Genomic DNA, 20,831 nt, shown 5'->3' on the forward strand with positions numbered 1-20,831 from the left:
AATGAATCTTCCAAAGCAAGAGGTAGAGGCTCCCGTGAGGTTTCTTGCACTTTTTTGTCCCTCTCCTCTTCCTACATCAGCAATCCCAGGTTATGCATCTTTACCATGTAAAGGTGGTCTTGAGCAGAGGCACCAATCACCCAGGAGGCTTCAGAGGCTGCTGACAGATGTAGAGACTGTCATTTGATTGATTTATTTTCTTTCTGAAGAAACAAAGAAATTTGGTGAGGCTACAATTTATTCCTTAATCTCTTCTACTTTTGCCTCTTGCTCAAAGGGGAAACAATGTTTGCTGACACAAAGTAGCATCAGATATTTTCTTTCTGCTCAGAAATGAAATTGCATTTGTTGGCTTACTGAGTGAGGATGAAAAGAAGACTCCATATGTTTTTCTGTCTGTGTTCATCCATCAGTGGAAAAATTAGACACGTATCATACACTGGTTGTTTGCAAACTATCTGAAAATTATTTCACTGGATGTGCTGAAGTTAGCTTGCAAGTACTTTGGATTCTGCACGATAAAAATTTTCTATTCAAGTTACAGTTGGCTATTTCATCTGCCATGAACACAGACCTACTAATAACACATTAAAAATGCGAAATGCTACAGGTTTAATATACAATGTGCAGTTGTCGTTGTCCAAAAGTTGGATAGTTTTTGAGCTTTTATATACATATATATTTAATAATTCTTAAAAATAGTTAACTTTTAACGAACTGCTGAAATCGTCAATTGATTGAAACGAAATGGCTGACTTTTTAAGTGAGTTTTTTCACAGCCAGCCATAATGCATCAGGCTTCATGTAAAATACATGTCATTATGAGAGGTGGTTTTGCTTATAGACTTAGCCTTGCAAGCAACACATAGAGAATCTTTTGTGACCAATATGCAGATAAATCAAACATTCTCATGAAGCTATAGGAGAGGGATTTCTGTTGTTTAAGTTATTGGTACTAAACTTAATTTCCATAGCAAGAAGATAGCATGTGATAGATGAGATCTGATTCACTAAAATTAAATTCTAAAAAAAAAAAAAAGAAAGGGGGGGGTGGGGATGTAAAAATATGAACAGTCTTAAGTATATATGCTCAAATGTAACTAAAATCAGAATTTCAGTTATTTTGTTTTCATTGACAGGCCTGGCCAGAAAAGCCAGACCCAGACAGAAGGGCATGTAGTGAATATATGTTTTGTCCTGTTAGACATGACACTGTTTTGTGTCTTGTCCTGTCTGACCTGCAGCCACAGGGACCTTGAAGTCCTTACCCTGCCCTGCTGTTCAGCCTCTGCTCAGAGGTTGTCTTGAGTCATCTCAAAAAACAAGAAATCTCAATTCATGTGGTGGCATTTTGGGGAATTAGTTACAGCTTCTTTTCTTCCTTTTAACAGCAAATCACAGTTGGCTTTTCCAAACATTTCTCATGTATAACTTGTATGAGAAAGCACTTCCAGTTTCTTATTGTTTGATTTGCAAACAGAATTTTAACTGAATTGTCTGCAGAAGATAAGATAGGACTGGACATAAAAATAGCTTCTTCCCTTCTTGTTTTTCTCTGGGGGCTCAGTTTTCTTGAATACATGTTTACAGTTGTAGCTCCTTAACAAAATCTACCAGATTTAAAAATATTTGTGCAAGTTTCCAGCCTTTGTCCTGCAAGCAAACAGTTTTCAATTATTTATGTTTAACTCAAGAATAAGACTCAGGTTTCACCACTACCATGAAAGCAAGCTCCGGTTTTTTTGTTTGTTTTTAAGTAAACCCTCCTGAAATTTTAGATTATGGAATTCTGAAAGGCAATTTTTTTTTAAAACAGTGCACCTAAAATTGCAAAAATATCACATATAGTATTTTAATATCTAAAACTTTAATTTCTGGAATGCTTTAAAAGAATAGGTAAAATATGGTTTTTCTCAGAGGATAAGATACTCTGAATAGATGAATACTCCAAATGGATGAATATTCTGGAAGGATTATCTCATTCAGCAGATATGGACTACCTAAAACAGAATATCTGATGCCTTCTTAAAAGCTAAGAATAAGTGACAGTAGTCACAGAATGATTGAGGCTGGAAGGAACTTTTGAAAGTCACTTGGACCAACGCTCCTGCTCAAACAGGTCCCCCTACAATCTGCGATGTAGGGCAGCTTTGGGGTTTATTTTTATAATATTTTTTTCCAAATTTATTTTTCTTTGCCAACAGGAGTTTGAAATTATTTTCTTTATTTAGTTATGCATACTGTAGAATCATAGAATCATTTCAGTTGGAGGAGACCCTCAGTATCATAGAGTCCAGTCATAACCTAACCCAACTCTAGCACTAAACCATGTTCCTAAGAACTTCGTCTAAATGCCTTTTAAACCCCTCCAGGGATGGTGACTCCACCACTTCCCTGGGCAGCCTGTTCCAATGCCTGACAACCCTTTCCATAAAGAATTTTTTCCTAACATCCAATCTGAACCTCCCCTGGCACAACTTGAGGCCGTTTCCCCTTGTCTTGTCACTTGTTACTCAGGCTATGACACCAACACCCTTCATGCTAGTTGTAGGAAAAAAAAAAAAAAAATATATATATATATATAAATAAGTACATATATTTGTGTATATATATGTATTTATATCTGTAATATATATAAAAAATCTTGAATTCATTCCGTGTGGACTTGTACACATAGAGCTTTCTTGACTCCATGTAGACAGAAAGGTACTTTAATATGGATCATACTGCAGATTTAATTCATAATAACCACAGAGCAGTGGACAAATAAGTTATACAGAAATAGTTTCATACTTATCAAGCCATATAAAACTATTTTAATTAAGTTACTTATATTTTGTGAGGCATCTACCTGGCTAATTTTGCCATGAGGTTTTAGAAAGCAGCTATCTGAAAGAACAATTTAATATCAAATTTTTGGCAGGCTACTTGGAAGTGTAGGTACAAACCAACCAGTTCCTCTTTTAATCTTGAAACCCTTCTTAATTATAGAGGTAATGAGAATTGTAAGTGTTAATCAATGTTTCATTAAAATATTGCAATGTGAGGCATATTATTTTCATTGTAGCAATTACTAATTAAATACAATTTAAAACCATTTTATATTTATGTACCTTTTGCCAGATATCACCTTGTGTGTGTGTGTGTGTAAGGCTAATATTCTTAGTAAAAGATGCATTTTGTTTTGAACTGAAGACAACAGACGTTCATTTGCAGTTAAATATGATATAAGATGCTTTCTAGTTATAGCAATAAATACACTTAGGAAAGTTTGGCTGCCAAGGATTACTCAAATGAAAACACACTCTTGATTTGGATTAATGTTTAGTAAAAACAATCTGATCTGCAACACCAAGTCATCTCTCTTGGGCAAATATACTAAAGAATATTTCTCAAAGGTAATACTAGGAAGGGTGGTACTGATATAGATAGTTTCAGATCTCAGTTAGTGGTTTGTATATAGGAATAACAGTAGCATCGTGATGCATGGAGAGATTCAGCATTTTTTATGAAGAATTGTTGAACCTGGACTCAATGTGACAGTGTTTGTTCTGCAGCGTGTTGAAGGTGGGGATGTGCCACGGCTGGTCTAGATCCAAAAAGCTGAGGCAATTGGTAACAAAAATAAAACTGAAAAAGGAATACTATACTGTCCCCAGATGTTCCAAAACTCCCCACTTCCATCTGCATATTTAACAAGAACTTGTAGGAGATTAATTTAAATTAATTTGAACTTGCTTTCCCAAAATTATATGTCTGGCATCTTCCACTCTCCCAGAATGCTGCATAACTATTTCTCAGAGGGAAAAACAGCCTCCAGCCTGTGGCTCTGTGGTCCTTTTCTTATCACATAACCTAGATACACTTATTTGTCATCGTCATCTGGCCTTGCCTATGTTAGACAAGAATGGAAGGAGAAGGAAGGAAATAGATAGAGGAGGGCTTTGCTTTGGTTCTGCCCACGCTCATAAAACTATGAAAAAACCACTAAAAAGTGCTACAATGTTAACATCTTAGATGAACGTTAGCAGCTTCATATTCATGAGGAAAAATATTTCCTAGGGATACCAACTCTTTGCCAGTCTTCCAGGTGAACTGGACATGATGTAGCATTTAGAGATGCCAGTCCTGCTATTTATGGAGACATGACTGTTTTTCTTGAGAAGTGTTGAATTCAAGTTGCAAAGTATCTGTGAGGTTTAAGTCCTTCTTAGCTAAATCAGCAGATGCTGAAGAAGGCTGTAATTTTGGATTTGAATATCTAGGTAACCTTACTTTCTTACTGTAAACAAATCTGAGCATGTCTTAATCATGCAAACAAGCATTTCTTAAGCTCATCCCCTGTATGTCTGTACTAGCAAATGGAACAAGTCAGAGTTTTGTAAGTATCTTTTAGTCAGACCCATGATGAGACAGAAGGGATAAGACATGCTGGCAGCTTTTCCCAATGGACAGAGATGGACCCTCTTACGTTTCTTCTATACTACAAGATTCTCCAGTCCTGTCTAGGAGGCTGCATCTTCTCAGACACCCCTAGATTATTTTCTGCTATACGTCAGGGCATAGATACACTGCATGACATAGATATACTGCACAGCATTTAATGCACAGCTGAATTTTCATCCCAAACACACTTCCTGGTTTAAAAAGAATATCACTGTCCTCATTTTGCAGATAAAAGAAACAGGTATGGAGAGAGAAAATAAATTCTTCAGTGATTCTCTGAATGTTTGGGGTTCAAGCCAGGAATATGTGTAACAGCCAAGTTTTTTGAAATTCAGTGTCTTATTAAGTCATTAAATTCTTAGTGTTGTATGATAATCTTCTCAGGATCTTTATAATATTAGTGCTGAAGAGTTAAGTGATAAGAACTGTTGTATTATTTCCCTTTTTTACTGTAGATTAACCATGTATCGAGTCTTACTTTCTTTATCTGTGTAATAAACAAGTACAATATGATGGCAACTTTAATTAGAGAAAAGTCTGTTTATTTTGCTCATGCTAGTATTTTACTAATATATTCCTTTGTAATTAGGGCTTATAACGTGCTAAACGGAGAAATTCCCAGACAAAGAAAAATAATGCAGCACCAATTATGCAGAAAAATAGTTTTGTCCCTAAAGTCTTAAAATTCTTAGATTGAGAATATGGATAGAGAAGACCTAGTATTATCTCTTCCCTCTCATTTAAAAAGAAAAAAAGAGATCTCTAAAGTTTTTCCAGATATCAGCGAAGCAGGTCGCTCTGCTATTGGAGCATTCCCTGCTTAGACAAATTAATAATGGAAGAGCTTTAAAAATCAATTTCTAATAAAATAAAATGGTATGTCTCCAAATGATGGACTTGCTGTGCACAGCTGCTCTTGTGTCAACTACTAATGGCAAGCAATAGTGTTGCAGCCGTGATATTGAACTCTGCAAAGAAACTCATTACTGAAGCAGATACTAAGAGACTAGAAAGCCTAAAAAATCCATACAAAATGAATCAAAAGCCTTGAAAAGCTAAGAACTTCACCTTTTCTTTTTTTATTGCAAAAGGTTTTATATCTTATGGGTGTGAGCTCCTGTTAACAACTCAACATTTACAGGAACCCTTAGAGTAAAAAACGGCCCAAAATACTTTTCCAATATTGCAGGTTATCAATTAGTACAATTACTGTGTAAGTTGGATGGTTTGCATTTTATCTTGAAATAAGCCTCTTTGACTGTTGTTCACTTTGTTGTTGTTGTTTAAATCTGGGAGGAAAGGACCTGGGCTGACATGATTTGGATCTGACCATACTCATATGGAAAACCTTACAGTATGTTTAATTGTGGTTCGTTTTTTAAAACTGATATGCTGACTGTTGTAGCTGTGCACCCAGTTACAGGATAATGTGTTACTTCTAGTGAGTTAATGAAATTGCGGCTGATGATACTGCCATGCTGGTGTCTTACCGTTTGTTTTTGATATAAATTGAAATCTCCTGAAAATGCTTTTCCAGGAAGAAAAACAAACGAAAAAACCCAACACACCAAAACCATCATGTGCCTTCTCTACCTCTTCTACTCAAGCTCTAAGGATACCCCAGCCTCCTTGTAGGGGATGCTAGTTAGTCCGGATGAAACCAACGTGAGCAACATGTTTATTGAGGATGTAATTCAGCTTATACATGCAGAAGCAGAAATATTTGCCTCTGAACTAGGATAACACAGAGTCAGCTCAGAGGTTAATTTTAAGTCACAGACTGCTCTATGTGTTACAGGTTTAATTCAGTTTCATTTCTTTTGACATGTTTGGATCAATAAAGCAATAGATTTGTTTACATACAGACTGTTCCCATATAAAACTCATTGCCGAACTGATTTGAGATGAAACTGAGTTCAGTATTGCCCATAACCACATAAGTGACACATGTTGAAAAAATAATCTGAGATTATTATACTCTTTTTCTGTGTGGGGATGGTGCTATGAAAGAGACAGAGGACATTGCACAGAGCTGTCAATGTTAGATGTTACGTGAAGAGAATTATTGGCAATTTTAAGTCATTAGTTGAATAAAGTAGTTAAGTGTCTGCATTTAGTCTTGACTGAACATCTTCTGTAGTAACGGGTAATTGACCAGGAATCTTGGGGGGAATAGTGCTGATCAGTAATTAATCCAAGGTATCATTATGATATCTTGAGTTTCAAGTATAGTGGTGCAAAACATTGTATGATGGTTAATGCCAGGTCAAAGTTACAGCTATTTATTTTTAACTACCATGTCTCATCACTTTTCATCTTTTACTGAAGAGTAACCAAGTAATTCTGCAGAGGTGCGGCTGCCACACCAAACTTCACGTGACTTCTTTCTGAGCAGTGGGCTAAAGAATGACACATTTCCGAACTAGTGTGGGCTGATACATACCTGATTATAGTTTTCATAGAATCATTTCAGTTGGAAAAGACCTTCTATCATCAAGTCCAACTGTAAACCTGCCAAGTCCACCACTAAAATCTAGCTTAAATCTTATTAATTTGTCAAACCATAAGAAACACAAAATGAAACTAAAGGCAAAGCATAAGCTGTATATTGCACCTTTGTTCCATCTGAAGAAGACTTTACTGAATCTGGTGCAGGGAATTAAATAGTCTGTGTTCATGGATGTTTTTAATATGCATATGAATATTTATTTGAGATAGAAAAGTAAAATTCAACTTTAACAAATATTTATTTGTCTAACCCTGTAAATGCTACATTGAGGCTCATTAACTAGTAACCCTCCAAGATGGAAAAGTATGGAATTGGAGCCAGAATAAGGTGCTGCTGAGGTTTGATAACAGTCTTTGTTTTACCTGTCTCATTGTCAGATTTCAGCCTCGTTCCCCAAATATGTTACAGGTATGTAAAGCTGTTAATAATTCATCTGTGTCTCTCTGTTCCTTGCACATGCACAGTGCACCAGTGGAGCAGGGCAGGTGTCACTGGGGCTCCATCCAGATGGATTTTCAGGAAGGTCTCTGGAATCATCTCATGAATTAAAATGGGCAAATATAGCCCTTTCCCGAGGAATGCTTTCATTTAGGCTTTACATTATGACAGCCTCTGTACTGTATGAATTAATTTTGTGTATAATCAACAAAACTGAGGATTTCCACCCTATATGTGTAGAAATTACGGAACATGCCTCATTCTTGATTGAAATATAGCCAGGCCTGTATCTCTATAATGCAAAGAGCAGAAGTGGGAGGGATATGGAATCCAATGAATAATTTATAAAATATCAAATCTGACCACACGCCAGACAAGAAAATCATCAAAGAACATGACTAAAGCCTAATGTATGCAACAGAGACTGTGTAGTGTTGACATAGTTCAAAGATATTAGCGTACAACAATGAAACATGGTGAGCCTGATGTCTTAAAGACATTCAGTGAGCGGGGTTCCAAGACATCTGATTAAAATGCATGTTTTTTAAATATTAGATTATATAAATAAAGCTGTAAATCTCAAAATCCTCGATCTTCAGTTTCACTTTTTTAGGAAAATGTGTGATCATCTTTTTGTGCATTTCATTTTTGCTTTCATCTTAAGCCATATAAAGCCTTTTCTCAATAAGATGGAAGCCTGTTTCCCCAAATGACCCAAGACAATACTTGTCTTTTTCAGTGGTCTTCATCCTTTCTAATTATTTCCTATATAATTATAAATGCATAATTATGTATATTTTTTTGTATTTTTGCATAGAGAGCATTTTATTTTTTTTTTTAAGCTGAAATCAGGGTGAATTAAAATTAGATCATTAGAAATCAACTGTCCTAAGGGAACTTCAGTTTTCTAGTAGCAACAATTTCAGTAAGATCCTTAAATAGTCAGAATAGTTCCAAAACTGGTGAATAGATTTGAGACCATTGAAAGCCATCTAAAATTGAAGATGTTAACTCAGAGAGCTGAGGATGAATGAGTAATTTAGTCTTGTTAACTCCTGAAGAGGGAATTCAGCACTACTTTGGTGTGAATGAAATTTCAGATACTAAGTGCTGACTCCTTAATTATCTTTAGCCATGCAGAGACTTACTAACAGATGATGTTTACTGTTGTAGAAAACATCATAAGAATCAATAGAACTAGTTCTCCCAGTAAATGTGTATTTCTTAATTAGTGTTTGTATAATCCATCCCCCGTTAATATCTGACAAAAAATGTTTCAGTCTCAGTGTAAATCCAGAATGTTTTCCTCAAGTGGAAACTTAAACATGTTGATGCTTGTTGTATTTGTCTCAAACGAAGGTAATATATTAATTAGGAAAAAGAAACTTATTTATGTGTGGCATAGAAATCGCTCTTTTAAAAGCATGGTAAGGAACAATGTTTTTAAAGACCTTCTCGTATCTCTTTCCAGTCTTTCCAAAACTGGGCATGCTCAAAAAGTCTTGCTAGGGCAAAAGAAATTGTGGAATTTAGCTGTCATCTTCAGCACTCGGAATATCTCCCCAAACAGAAAACACTGTTATCATTCACAGTCATCTTCAAAAGGAATAGATAGGCTGTGAGTAGTGTGCTGAGTGGTTTATTCACAGTTTGTTTTATGATCTAAGAGCATGACTGGACCATTCAAATAGTTCATTATTTAATTCTGGCAAATGTCTTCCCTACAACTGTGTTTTTTAAATTATCAATATAGATATAGCTATAGATATAGCCAGAAAGGGTGAGTTTGAACTTTGTTGCAATCCAGGAAATTACTGAAAAAACTACGGTAGAACTGAGTGCAAAGCTTAGTTGCTCAAGTCTTAACAGAAGGACCTTGTCTGAAGAGCAATTTGGAAAGACTTGTCTTCAGATCCTTTATTTTACTTAGTTTCAACCAGAACCATTCTCTCCATAAAGAGAAAGGCAGGGAAAAACAAACGAACAAACTCCCACCAACACCAGCTTTTGTTATACAGAGATTCTTTTGTGCTTTTGGAAATATTACAGAAAGTCTCAGGCATTTCACATTTTATTATTCTGTGTTTCCTCACAATTTTAAGTAACACTTATTTTTACCACTTCATGTTTCTGAAAAATTTGTCGCAGTAGATTTGGTCTAAAGGACCCAATCCTGAAGTGTGTTTTGTCTGGGCGACTGGTGTTGATCTCAGAAAATGATGTGCTTCCCTGTCAGGTTGTGTTACATTAACACATATTGTACCTCTCAGATTTTGCAGAAAAATGTAGCTGGATTGTCTTTTGTTACACAGACAAAATATAATCTTAACACGTTTCTGTAAATTTTAGTTTAGAATTTAGAAAAGTTACATGATACTTCAAAATAATATGTGAATTAAGTTACACTGTCATCTTCTTGAAGGTTATCGTATCAGATAAATTATAGCTAAACGTTCATGTGATGGTTTTCAGTAGACAATTTATGTTAGTCAAGGAGCTAGTCTGTTATTTTGTGAACTTGTAGAAAATGCATTCAATTGTAATAATGACTATGTGAGTATTCATTGTTCTAGAAAAACATGTTGATGTTATAATAGAAACACTCTTCTTTAGCTCCTGCTTCTGAATTCTCTTTAAATCACCATTCATTTGCTTTAGAGAATGTAGTTAAGGAGGCAGATATATCTTTTATATGAAAAAAATATAATTCAAAAACAAAGTTTTAATTCACTTCTTAATTGAGATTGCTGAAAGCTATTGTCACACAAACAGTGTAAATTACATTTTATCTGTTGTTTTGAAATAAATCCAGACAGGTACATTTGGGTAATTTTCTATTTATGAAGATTGTCTAAGAAATGAGTTGATTAAGAGGGACAGATTTGGTAGGGCACAATCTCTTATTAGATGTTAATGGAAAGCCTAAAAGTTTGAGTTAAGATACAGCAGTGTTGGTCAGTACCCTGATTTATATTTGCAATTTTGCCTGAAATACTCTTAATACAACCTGAAATGAGTACACGGAATGCAGATTTTTGAAGTCTCGGAGAATGTATTTGAAGGATGGATTTTCAGATAGAAATCAAATAGATAAGTTAGTGTGGAAGGACACAAAAAGTCCACGATTGAACATGTGCTAACCATGGCTTCAGGCTGGTAAAATACTAAGTAATCATACTTAAGTTACTAACAGTGTTGATGAGTCTCAAAGGTTTTATTCTTTCAACTATGGAAATCTCAAAGACCCACATCCATTCAGTTCACAAAGGTGGTTTGGTCTGACATCATAAACAATATGGGTATCAAGTTTGAGGTTCTTCTGGTACACAACAGTGAGCAGTGTTTTCTGTGGCTGACAAATGTATACCAATAAATGTATGCTGATAAATATATACTTATAAATGTCTTGTGGGTCACGCTCTGTTTAAATGTTCTGGTAACTAATGTACTGGCTCAGGTTATGCTCACGTAGGAAGGAGATTGTTTAGTAAAATCACAAATGGGCAGCTGCTCTCAGCTGTTGGCTTCTTTTCTATTCATGTATATAGATACCACAATTTTTCCTATTTGTCTCAGATGAATGCTTTTTCAGGAAGGATCCTGGAGCTGCCTACATCTTTCTGTATTTCCTAGACAGAAAAATGATTAACAGCAGGAAATAGCTCTCCCAATGCTGTTGGCATACAGTGAGAGGACAAATTGGAGAACATTATTTCATTTCATTTAACTTTTCACATTTTTATTTGTGTTCGTTAAGCTGTCAAATAGTTTTGAAAGTCTCATTTTGTTTTTCAGTAAGGAAAAAATGCCTACCCTTGCTTAAAATTATCACAAAGCTTAGATTAAATGCTTGCAAAAGGTTATTAATCTTAGCATTTTCTTTACAGAGACGCTAATATATCCATCTCATTTTATTTCCAGAAAATATGATACTTTCATGGTACTTTTCTAATTTGCAGTTTTAGGCAAAGCTCTCTTGAGCCAGTGAATAATTTTTTAGATGGATAACTGAGCTTTGCATCAGTACAGTCTGATTGTATACAACATGAATCAAATTATAACTGCTTTTGAACTGAACTACTTTCTTGTTCAAATGTTATTTCATATTCTAAGGTACTTTGGTTCAAATTCTGGTTCCACTGCATTCAGTGGTGCACTATAGTCAGTAACTGTTTCTCCAACACAATTTGGCACTTTAAGATCTTTATCTATGTATACTTGTATTGCATTATATTATATGTTTTCATATGTAAGAGTATGTAGGTATTTCAAAAACAGATAAAATACAGACTTTTTAAATCCATATCAAATGTTATATACTATGAAGTCTATGCTACTGATTCATTATAATGTTGTGTCTAAAATGCTTAAGATAAAGGTGTATGTTTGTCTTTGTTTCTTAGCTTCCCCATGGGTAGATAAAAGTCGAACTCCAAACAAAATAGATCTGTATGATGTTCGCAGAAGACCATGGTAAGCTTTCTTTAAGAAACTGATTTCTATGGATCACTGTCTTGATATGACTGTAAAGACGTTTTTTTCTGGTTATTTTTATCTAATAGTCCTTACATTTAGATACTGCTGTTATGTTTTTATAAAATCAGTTAATTCTCCTGAATAAACAAGATTCAAATCATATTATTTATGTAGTACCTACTATAGTACATCATACTGCTGCATTACCTGGGCCTTTTCATAGGAGAGTAACTATGAAATATGTATAAGACAATTAACAATTTTAATTTTATTCCAAAATCAAACACAATCCGTATTATTAAACTTAGCCATTCTTCCAGGGTTTTTTTTTTGCATATGTCTCAGGGATTAGACAGTCAAAAAAAAAAAACACTACATTGGTAGAAGAACAGAGAGCAGTAGGATTGTTTTTCATTATTTTTTCTGTAATACATATTGATACTTGGATTCATACTGGTTGTATACATTTTTTCCAAGAATGAAGTATTTTTCCTTCAGCTAGGCTGATGTAATGATTCCTCTGTCATCTAGTCTTTAGTTCTGAAATAGCATTCATGTTTTTCTGTTACCGACATCTAAAAATAGTGAATTCAGATGAGTATATCTGACTTCCAGGCTTTCCTAATGTGGTTTAGACTTTGGTTTACTTAGAAGACATAGCAAGAGAGAAAATTATAGTATAGGGGGTTCTAGTAGCTACAACAGAAGGATTTTGTTGATTCAGCTAGATTTAGAGATCTCAAAGTGTGTTTCATCACACGCAACAAATGCGGGTTTGAATTTGTGTCATTCATACTCTTCATTTATTTCAGGTATATCCAAGGAGCTGCATCTCCCAAAGATATGCTTATTTTAGTGGATGCGTAAGTGTTTAATGTCTAGATATTGACATTAGAGGGATAAAAGTACTTAGATATGTTGAACAAATCTGTATGCTGAAAAAGGGAAAGAATTAAGTCCTTATAGGCAAGAATTGAAAATCTTGGTATGAACAAAATAAATACACAGGAAAAGAAACAATTCCAAAAAGTGCAAACCAAACCTGAAAGTTATTTCAGCTAAGTGCAAGGAAGTGGTTTTTTTTAATTATTCTAATATTATTCTGCTTTAAGCATCTTAATTTTTGAAGTAATCAATTGAAAATTTCCCATGTGCATGGCAAGATCTGTTGTAAAACGTAACCCGACCCCAAATATATAGAATTATTGTAGATTTAATCATGATTTTATGATCCTGAAAGATGAGACTCTATGCAGACTTACATATTTTATCATACATCTTTAAAAAAATTGTCAAGTTTGGTTGCTATAAAATATTACTAGAAAGTCAACAAAGAAATTAATAAAAAACTATTTTCCATAGCAAGGTTTTCTTTCTTTAATGTTGAGGGACCAAAAGAAGTGTTGATCCTGATGTGTCAAACAGATTGTTTAATGTCAAAAAAAGTCTCAGTAAGAGAATTTGCATTTAATGCTTCTAAACATGAAGTACTTTCATATCAGCAGTGAGTCTTATCAACTTTTGTTATTTCTGCACTTCAGCTTAGGCTTTGCCTTGAATCAGACAAGTTGCCGTTTGGATATCTGAAAATCTAAACCTGTAAATCTATGTGTAAGAGTATAAAAGATTTTGATAATGCAGTGGTTGAAGGTGGTAAACCCTCTCAGATCTCTTGAAATGAAAATGAAAATATGATATATCACTATGACTTCAACTAAGCCACAAGACTGAGGCTTTCAATGCCAGTTTTGGACCTTATTTTTTATTATAATGTTGTAATAATACTAATAGTGAGCTGAAGAATTTAGGAGAACTATTGAAAAAGTGTGAAAGTTGATGAGAGTGCTGGTTGGTTCTCAGTATTTTCTTTGTAAGTTTAAAAGAACATTTGTTCAATTCAATTTCTCTGTTCTGTTGTGTATTTCTGTTAGGAGCGGGAGTGTCAGTGGATTGACATTGAAGCTGATCCGCACCTCAGTCATTGAGATGTTAGAGACCTTGTCTGACGATGACTTTGTGAATGTAGTTTCAGTGAGTATCTATTCTTTCCATAAAATTTACATTGTCAACAAAGCCATAAGCAAACTATTTCCAATGCTACATGTGAGATACTTTAATGTTAAGCTTCTAAGAGACTTAAAATATTGCAAAATACCACCCTTGGTTAGGTGTTTTCTTGCAAAGTATAATGGAAGTCCTAGATTTGCTGCTATCTGAACAACTGAGTGAAAGGTAAAAAACATTTAAACAAACATATGTGCAGTCAAATTCTCCTTTCCAATATATTATTCCAGCCTGTGTAACACATCTTCTAGTTGATTGGTATATGTAAATTCTTTTGAAACAATTGGTGGTTCCCAGGTTTTATTTTCTGGTATGAGATAAAATTATATAGAGGAGATGGGGGAGCTCCTCTTCCACAAAGCAGATATTTGGATTGCTTGTGTTAACTGATGTGCGATGACAGATGTACAGCCATACATCTGACCTCTGAAGAGGTGTTGCTGAGAACTTCTACAGTTAGCAAGTTGATGGGTAGGAAAGCAATTTTTCCTGTTATAAGTAAGATAATAAAGGGGAGAATCAATGAAAGAATTCCAAAATGTGCATAATTTATATGTACAGAGAGAGCACATATGATATGCAGGTCAGAGAATTGTGAGGAGGGCAGAATTGTAAGGATTTTTTTGAATGAAGGTGGTAGTGGCTTTTTCAGAGCCGGCTTTTCAGCAGCTGAGATTTTTCAGATCATGACCTCAAAATTTAGTACTGCCTATAATCACTACACTTCAAATTTTACTACCAGACTTAAAACTGTTTCTACATAATGACTTTTAATAGTTCTTTAAAGTAGTGGGTTGTGGTTTTTTTGTTTGTTTAGTTGGTTTTTGTCTTGATTTGTTGCATTTTTCTTTTTTTTTTTTTTTTTTTTAATGGTATTATGTTCTTTCTAATACTTGTCTGGAATTTAAAGTGGTTTTCAAGAAAGCTGAAGGCTAAATAAAATAGATTTGGGCCAGGCATAGGCATAGGCAACTTTTGGTTTTCCGGCTGATACTTCGGATGTCACGCTCTAGCCTTAGGCCAGGCTTTTGTGTTTTTTATTAAGCTGTTGAACTGTAGAGCTTTGATTTTAAGGATTTAGGATGGGAACATTGACATACTCTTAATGACAAGAGACAGCCTGTATGGTGAGTAACTCTGGAATGATTTTGGAGGCAATTTTCAACTTCTACAGATGTGTTGTAGCTAGCCTGCAGGGAGAGAGACCTGAAATATCACTATCAGAAATCTCTTTGAACACCACTTATTGCTTCATTGTTTGCTGTCAGTCTAAGTAGACCTTTCTCCAAGTAGTAAAAAGAAGCCTTTATTTGCAATGGCACTTCCTTTGTTGAAGTTTTTAATAGTGGATTAGACCATTTTCTTTAGTCTAAACTGCAGTGAAAATAAACTATTATTTTAATCCTATTATTAAAGGAAATAAGCTTTCCTGTAATGACATTAAAGAACTCAAATCTTGTTGTTAGGTTCACTAATTAAAAAAAAAAAAAAAAAATCTAATTCTAAACTGCTGGAAATTGATTATTGCATTGAGCAGAGCTGTGCCAGCTTTTGCTATTGGAAGAACTGGAACCCCACTACTTCCTGATAGACACAGCTTTCCAAACTCTTTCCTTCATTTACTCCCAGCTGCCCAGAAGTAGCGTAAATTAAAGCTAAGCTTTCTTTGGGTTCAGGGTATTTTATTAGCTAAGGTTCAGTGTCATTTTAGTGAGGCCCCAAGATCTGTCTTGGAAAGGGACTAGAAATCTCTAAATATTTTCACAGTGCTTTTCCCCAGTGGTTTATAATTTAGAATATGTGATGACCTTTCTTCCTGTAGTGAACTTCAGAGACACACATCAGATACTTGACTGCAGAACTGAAGAGGAGCTTTTGGTTGTGCTGTGTTCATCCTCAGATCAGGGCATCATTTGCAGAAATGTACATAATTGTCTAATGCATTTTGAAATGTTTTATAAAGTGCTATTTGGTGTTGTGCACTTACAACTTAAAAGTCCATATTAGGTTCTTTCAGTGTTTGATTGACTTTTGTATAACCTGTGTTCTTATATGTTCAAAAGCCTTACATAATTCAAGTTGTGGGAGATACTGTGTTCTGGCATTTGATTCCTCTAACAGAAAGGGAATCATATGCTATAGATTCAAAACAAATTGCTCTACTACTATAAGGCATTCTTTAAGTGAGAGAAGTGAACACAGAAGTTTAGGGGTTTTTTTCCCTCTTTTTAATGTTTTGTTTCTATTTTTTTTTCTCATTTGCTCAGTTTTTCCACAGTCCAACCAAAGCCTCAAACCAAAGTTAAGCACCAGAGGTGACACTGCTTAAGGAGGAGATGTATTATGTTTTCCATCAAGTGTGATAATATATTAGAATGATGATTCTTCTGATCAATCAGTTAGATCTTTCTTAGAAGGTCTGAGATCTCATCTTTATTCAAATATTAAATTCTTCATTTTACTGCTTTGATTTTTCCTCCTTATTCTTCATTGTATAACTTTGGTGAAAGGCTTGATGATTTATTAGGTTTATGTACTGTATTAAAAGGCAGTTCATTAATTCTTATCTAATTTTAAAATAATCTCATTTTTCTTTTTTCTAAATGATCTGAGGACCATATGGAGAGATGGTGATACTTGAAAGATCATTATTCTTCACGGAATATTCTATAACAGAGAAGGCATGTCTAAGTCAAACTCTAGTGTTTTCTTAATCCAAACACCAAAATATCAACTTAAATAATTTGTTCTAGCTGAAAGAAATTTACATTCATTCAACATATTTCATGTTGTTACTAAAGGACAAAAGGAAATGATCTCAAATTGTGCCAGGAGAGACTTAGATTGGATGTTAGGAAAAAAAAATATTCACAGAAAGGGTTGTCATGCATTGGAACAGGCTGCCCAGGGAAGTGGTGGAGTCACCATCCCTGGATGTGCTTTAAAGGTGCTTAAAGGAGGTTCTTAGGGACATTGTTTAGTGCTAGATTCAGGTTAGGTTATGGTTGGACTCAATGATCCTGAGGGTCTCTTCCAATTGAAAAGATTCTGTGATTCTATAACATTTTCTCCTGAGGAATCCCAGTGTTAGACATTATTCACTGTTGGAGTGATAAAGGACTCAGCAAACAATTCGATTCAATGTGAATCATGCTAAAGCCATTTATTACAGAAACAAGCCTCCTTATATATGCAACTATATTCTAATCACATGTCCACGCTCCAAGCATGGATTCACTAAATGAGTATCATGGGCTGTCCATGTGCTGGAGTCTCACTGATGGTATGTCCGATGATTCACGCCACGCCAGGACCCCGCTGATTGAGGAACGCCCCTCTTTCTCACAGCAGATTCTGTTCTCAGCTTCTCGAAGTGGCCTTGAGATTCCTTTGAGCCTGACTAATTCAGCAAGAAATCTTTATCTATCAAGACCCCTCCACAATTCACTAATTAAAAAGTCAAAAAAACTAGGTGAAAATGTTCGATCAATACAATATTAGCAGACGAATATGTGAATATTAGCAATAGCCAAAACTTATCTACAGTTTTTCTTTTGGCCAAGAAAGCAACAGTTGTTTTATGGCTTGTTAGCTTTAATAGCCATGGAGGGTTTAGTAATGAGGTTTTGAGTTAACTAGAGAGCTGTTTTACCGCTAACCTCTGCCAAGATGTTGTCCCACAAAACCCATATGTATGATGATTCATGCCCACGACTGAGAGACACAGATTTAAGCTCATGCCAATCACTTCCAGAAAGTGACAGATGATTTAATGAACTGTGCCTGGTATGTGGAGAAATCCTGGGGAAAAAAAAGCTCGAAAGTGGATGTGTTATAATATATTAGTTCTACTAATCTAATGTAGTTCTTGCATTTATCACCCGTGAGAAGAGGTTGAACAAACTATTAAATCACGTAAAGATTGCCAGGGGTTAATATGTCATGATTTCCTCTGGGATTTGCATTTTTCTTATCTGAAGTGCTGTGCTTTGTTGCAGAAAGAAAACCTACTGTTTGAAAGAGCTTAAATGTATGAGTAATACAGCTGTTTCCCCACTAATCCGGTTACATGCTTTGATAGCAGTAAGTGGTAGATGATAGGGGCAGCAATTCCATCCCAGCACGCTATGATTTAGTGACTTCATTTCAAATGTTGACACAGAAAGTGTAATTTGTTTATGATTGTGGGTAGGCAGCAGTTTGCAGGAGAAATGTATTTCAAGTTCAAATCTGTAGAGGTGGGAAAAACCACACAAAGGAAAAACCTACCTTGCAGCAACAGACACAGTAAAGGTCAGGAGCTGTAGGACTGTTTAAAATCACTTAGCCTTTGTAAAAATTCAAACTAGTATTTACTGTTTATGAACTGGGAATTAAATGTTATGAGCATCACAGGGACAACAGAAAACTAAAAGCTCTTCTACTTTTGTGAAGTTCTACGCATGAAACAGAGTAAAGGAGATTTCTGTCTAAATTGATTTCAAAGAAAAAACTATGCACCCAGCCTATGAAATTGTTTTTAAGGATAAAAGAAATCTGTAGAAGATACACCTCTTGTTTCACTGATTTTTAATAGCAACTTATCATGTATTAATAATTCCCACGGCTCAGTGATTGCCAGTCTGTTCATTTTGCCCCCCTTACTCTCAAGGTGAACACAAGCTTTATGTCTTCCTAATTAAAATATTTATTATATAATAATGGGGAGGTAGTGGCACAAAGGACTTTTCAGTTTCTCAAATGATTTTCTCTTTCTCCCATGTGTTCCTTCCTGCATTCTGCAGTTCAGATTGTACCTATATTCTCTTAGGCACAGGGAAATATTCCTTTACTCTAGGAAATACTTTCTTAAGCTTGTTTAAAAACTTAACAGACATGCCATGGGTGGAAACCTTAGCTTGAAGGCCTGTTGAAGGGAGGAGGATGCTAGATTTTGCAACCAGGTAACCTGTCACGCTTATGTTTTCTTTGTTAGAAGTTTTAGATTTGTATGACTGTGCTTCAGTTCACCTCATAAAAACTTCCGGAAATGTCTATGGTTTCATTTATTACTTTCATTTAAAGAGGTTTTTAGTGAATCTTAAATTAAATTACCTACTCAAATAGATTAAGACATATCTTCTTCCTGTGTTTTTGAATTTTTGCCCAGAAGAGTTCACTGGTGTTTTGGTTTGTTGAACAACATCACTATTCAAGGAAGTCATAAAGCATGATAATGATATCGGTGTGAGATACTGGCACAGAAGTAGTTGTGTGGGTGGATGTAGAGGAGATAAAAAGGTCTCCTGTATGAAAGGGCCTACCAGCAGACTTGCTAATGAACTGAAGGAAAGCAAATGTCACTCCAGTCTTCAAAATGGGCAAGAAGGAGGACCTGGGTAACTACGGACTGGTCAGCCTCACCTCCATCCCTGGGAAACTGATGGAATGACTTAACCTTGCTGACATCTCCAGGCATATCATGGATAAGAGGGTCATTAGGGACCGTGAACATGGCTTTACCAAGGGGAAGTCATGCTTGACCAACCTCATTGGCTTTTATGAGGACATAACAAGATGGATGGATGATGGCAGAGCGGTGGACGTGGTCTACCTTGACTTCAGTAAGGCATTTGACACAGTTTCCCACAGCATCCTTATAGCTAAACTGAGGGAGTGTGGTCTGGATGATCAGGTAATGAGGTGAACTAGCTGAACTAGCTGAAAAGAAGAAGCCAGAGAGTCAATTAAGAATTATATAAAGGCAAGTTTAAAGCTGGGTGTTGAGTTCTTAAGCATGATCCATCTAATTGTATCATAACCTTTAAGTTTTTCTTAAACTGAACTGGTCGTTTTCAAAACAAAGAGGAGCAATGATAGTTACAGAGAAACATCTTCATGGGAGTGTTCCTTAATGGAAAACCATTAGCGTTCTGTAATGGAAGGTGATTATCTTGCATCTTCCCTATTCAGGGAAGTAATTTGGTGTACGTGTTTTCATGCAGGCATGTTTGGTAAGCGCTGTAGGTGCTGGACTGAAATAAAGCTGGTCAAAGTCTAATATTCGAATTCTGCATTGCTAGCTGAACTAGACTATATGTATGGGAAACATATCAGAAGGACTGTTTAACAAATGTAATGAAGAACATGTTTCTGCAAATAACTATGGAAACAATCTAGGGACCTGGAGAAAATTTAGGGACTAAGGAAATCCAACAAATGTTTAAAAGTTAGAAAGAATTTTCTTTTTAAAGCATTAATAATAGTAGGAATAGAAGCAAGAAAAGCAGTAGTATCAATAACATCATCTTTTTTTTTTGTTTGCCCACAGAATTATGTTTCCATTTTCCTTCCCCTCTAATGAGAAAGTTAAGAAAGGAGTCAATGTTGCTATGTTAAAGTATTTCATGTGGGGCTTGAGTTGAGAGGAAGATTAGGGTGGAAGAACATTACATTACCTGGCTATTGAAATGTGGTTGATTGATTTCAACAGGACTCTGAACCTCATGAAAGCAAATTACACAATTTATATCATGAAAAAGAAAAAAGTGAAGGACGGCTAGTAGTCAAACTTCTTGTTGTCTTCATCTGACATGAATGAGAACTGTTGTACAGCTTCAGTGGCAACTTTCTATCTAAATAGTGGATGGACTGATGGTTTCGTTTCTCTCCTGGGAGGCAAAAGATGAACTCAGATTTTGAGTGTGTGTCTTCCCTTTGTTGTGGCTGCATATTGTTACATAAATGTGGATTGTATCACACAAAAGCGATTGGCTAAGATTTTACAAAAAAAAAGATTGTAGGTGTCTTCTTTCAGGGTGGTAGGTGGTTAATGGTTGATTGTTTTGTTCTTGAAAGCATCATGACACAGTCTTGAGTGAGTCATCTGAGCAGCTGTATTTCAGACATATGCTCAAAC

At 35.3% G+C, this 20,831-nt stretch overlaps 1 protein-coding gene across 8 annotated transcripts in view; it reads left to right on the forward strand.

Annotated features, from left to right (window-relative positions):
* Positions 1–20,831, forward strand: part of CACNA2D1 (calcium voltage-gated channel auxiliary subunit alpha2delta 1) — a gene marked incomplete at its 5' end in the record, with an annotated part of 394,641 nt that overhangs the window by 275,669 nt on the left and 98,141 nt on the right. For all 8 annotated transcript variants that reach the window (XM_080363990.1, XM_080363991.1, XM_080363992.1 and 5 more), the window contains 3 exons: positions 11,797–11,866; positions 12,682–12,732; positions 13,801–13,900. In XM_080363990.1, the coding sequence (XP_080220116.1) occupies positions 11,797–11,866; positions 12,682–12,732; positions 13,801–13,900 (221 nt within the window). The remainder of the gene's footprint in view (positions 1–11,796; positions 11,867–12,681; positions 12,733–13,800; positions 13,901–20,831) is intronic.

The sequence above is a fragment of the Nesoenas mayeri genome (genome assembly GCF_963082525.1).
Source record: "Nesoenas mayeri genome assembly, chromosome: 1".
In the NCBI taxonomy this organism is placed as follows: Eukaryota; Metazoa; Chordata; class Aves; order Columbiformes; family Columbidae; genus Nesoenas; species Nesoenas mayeri.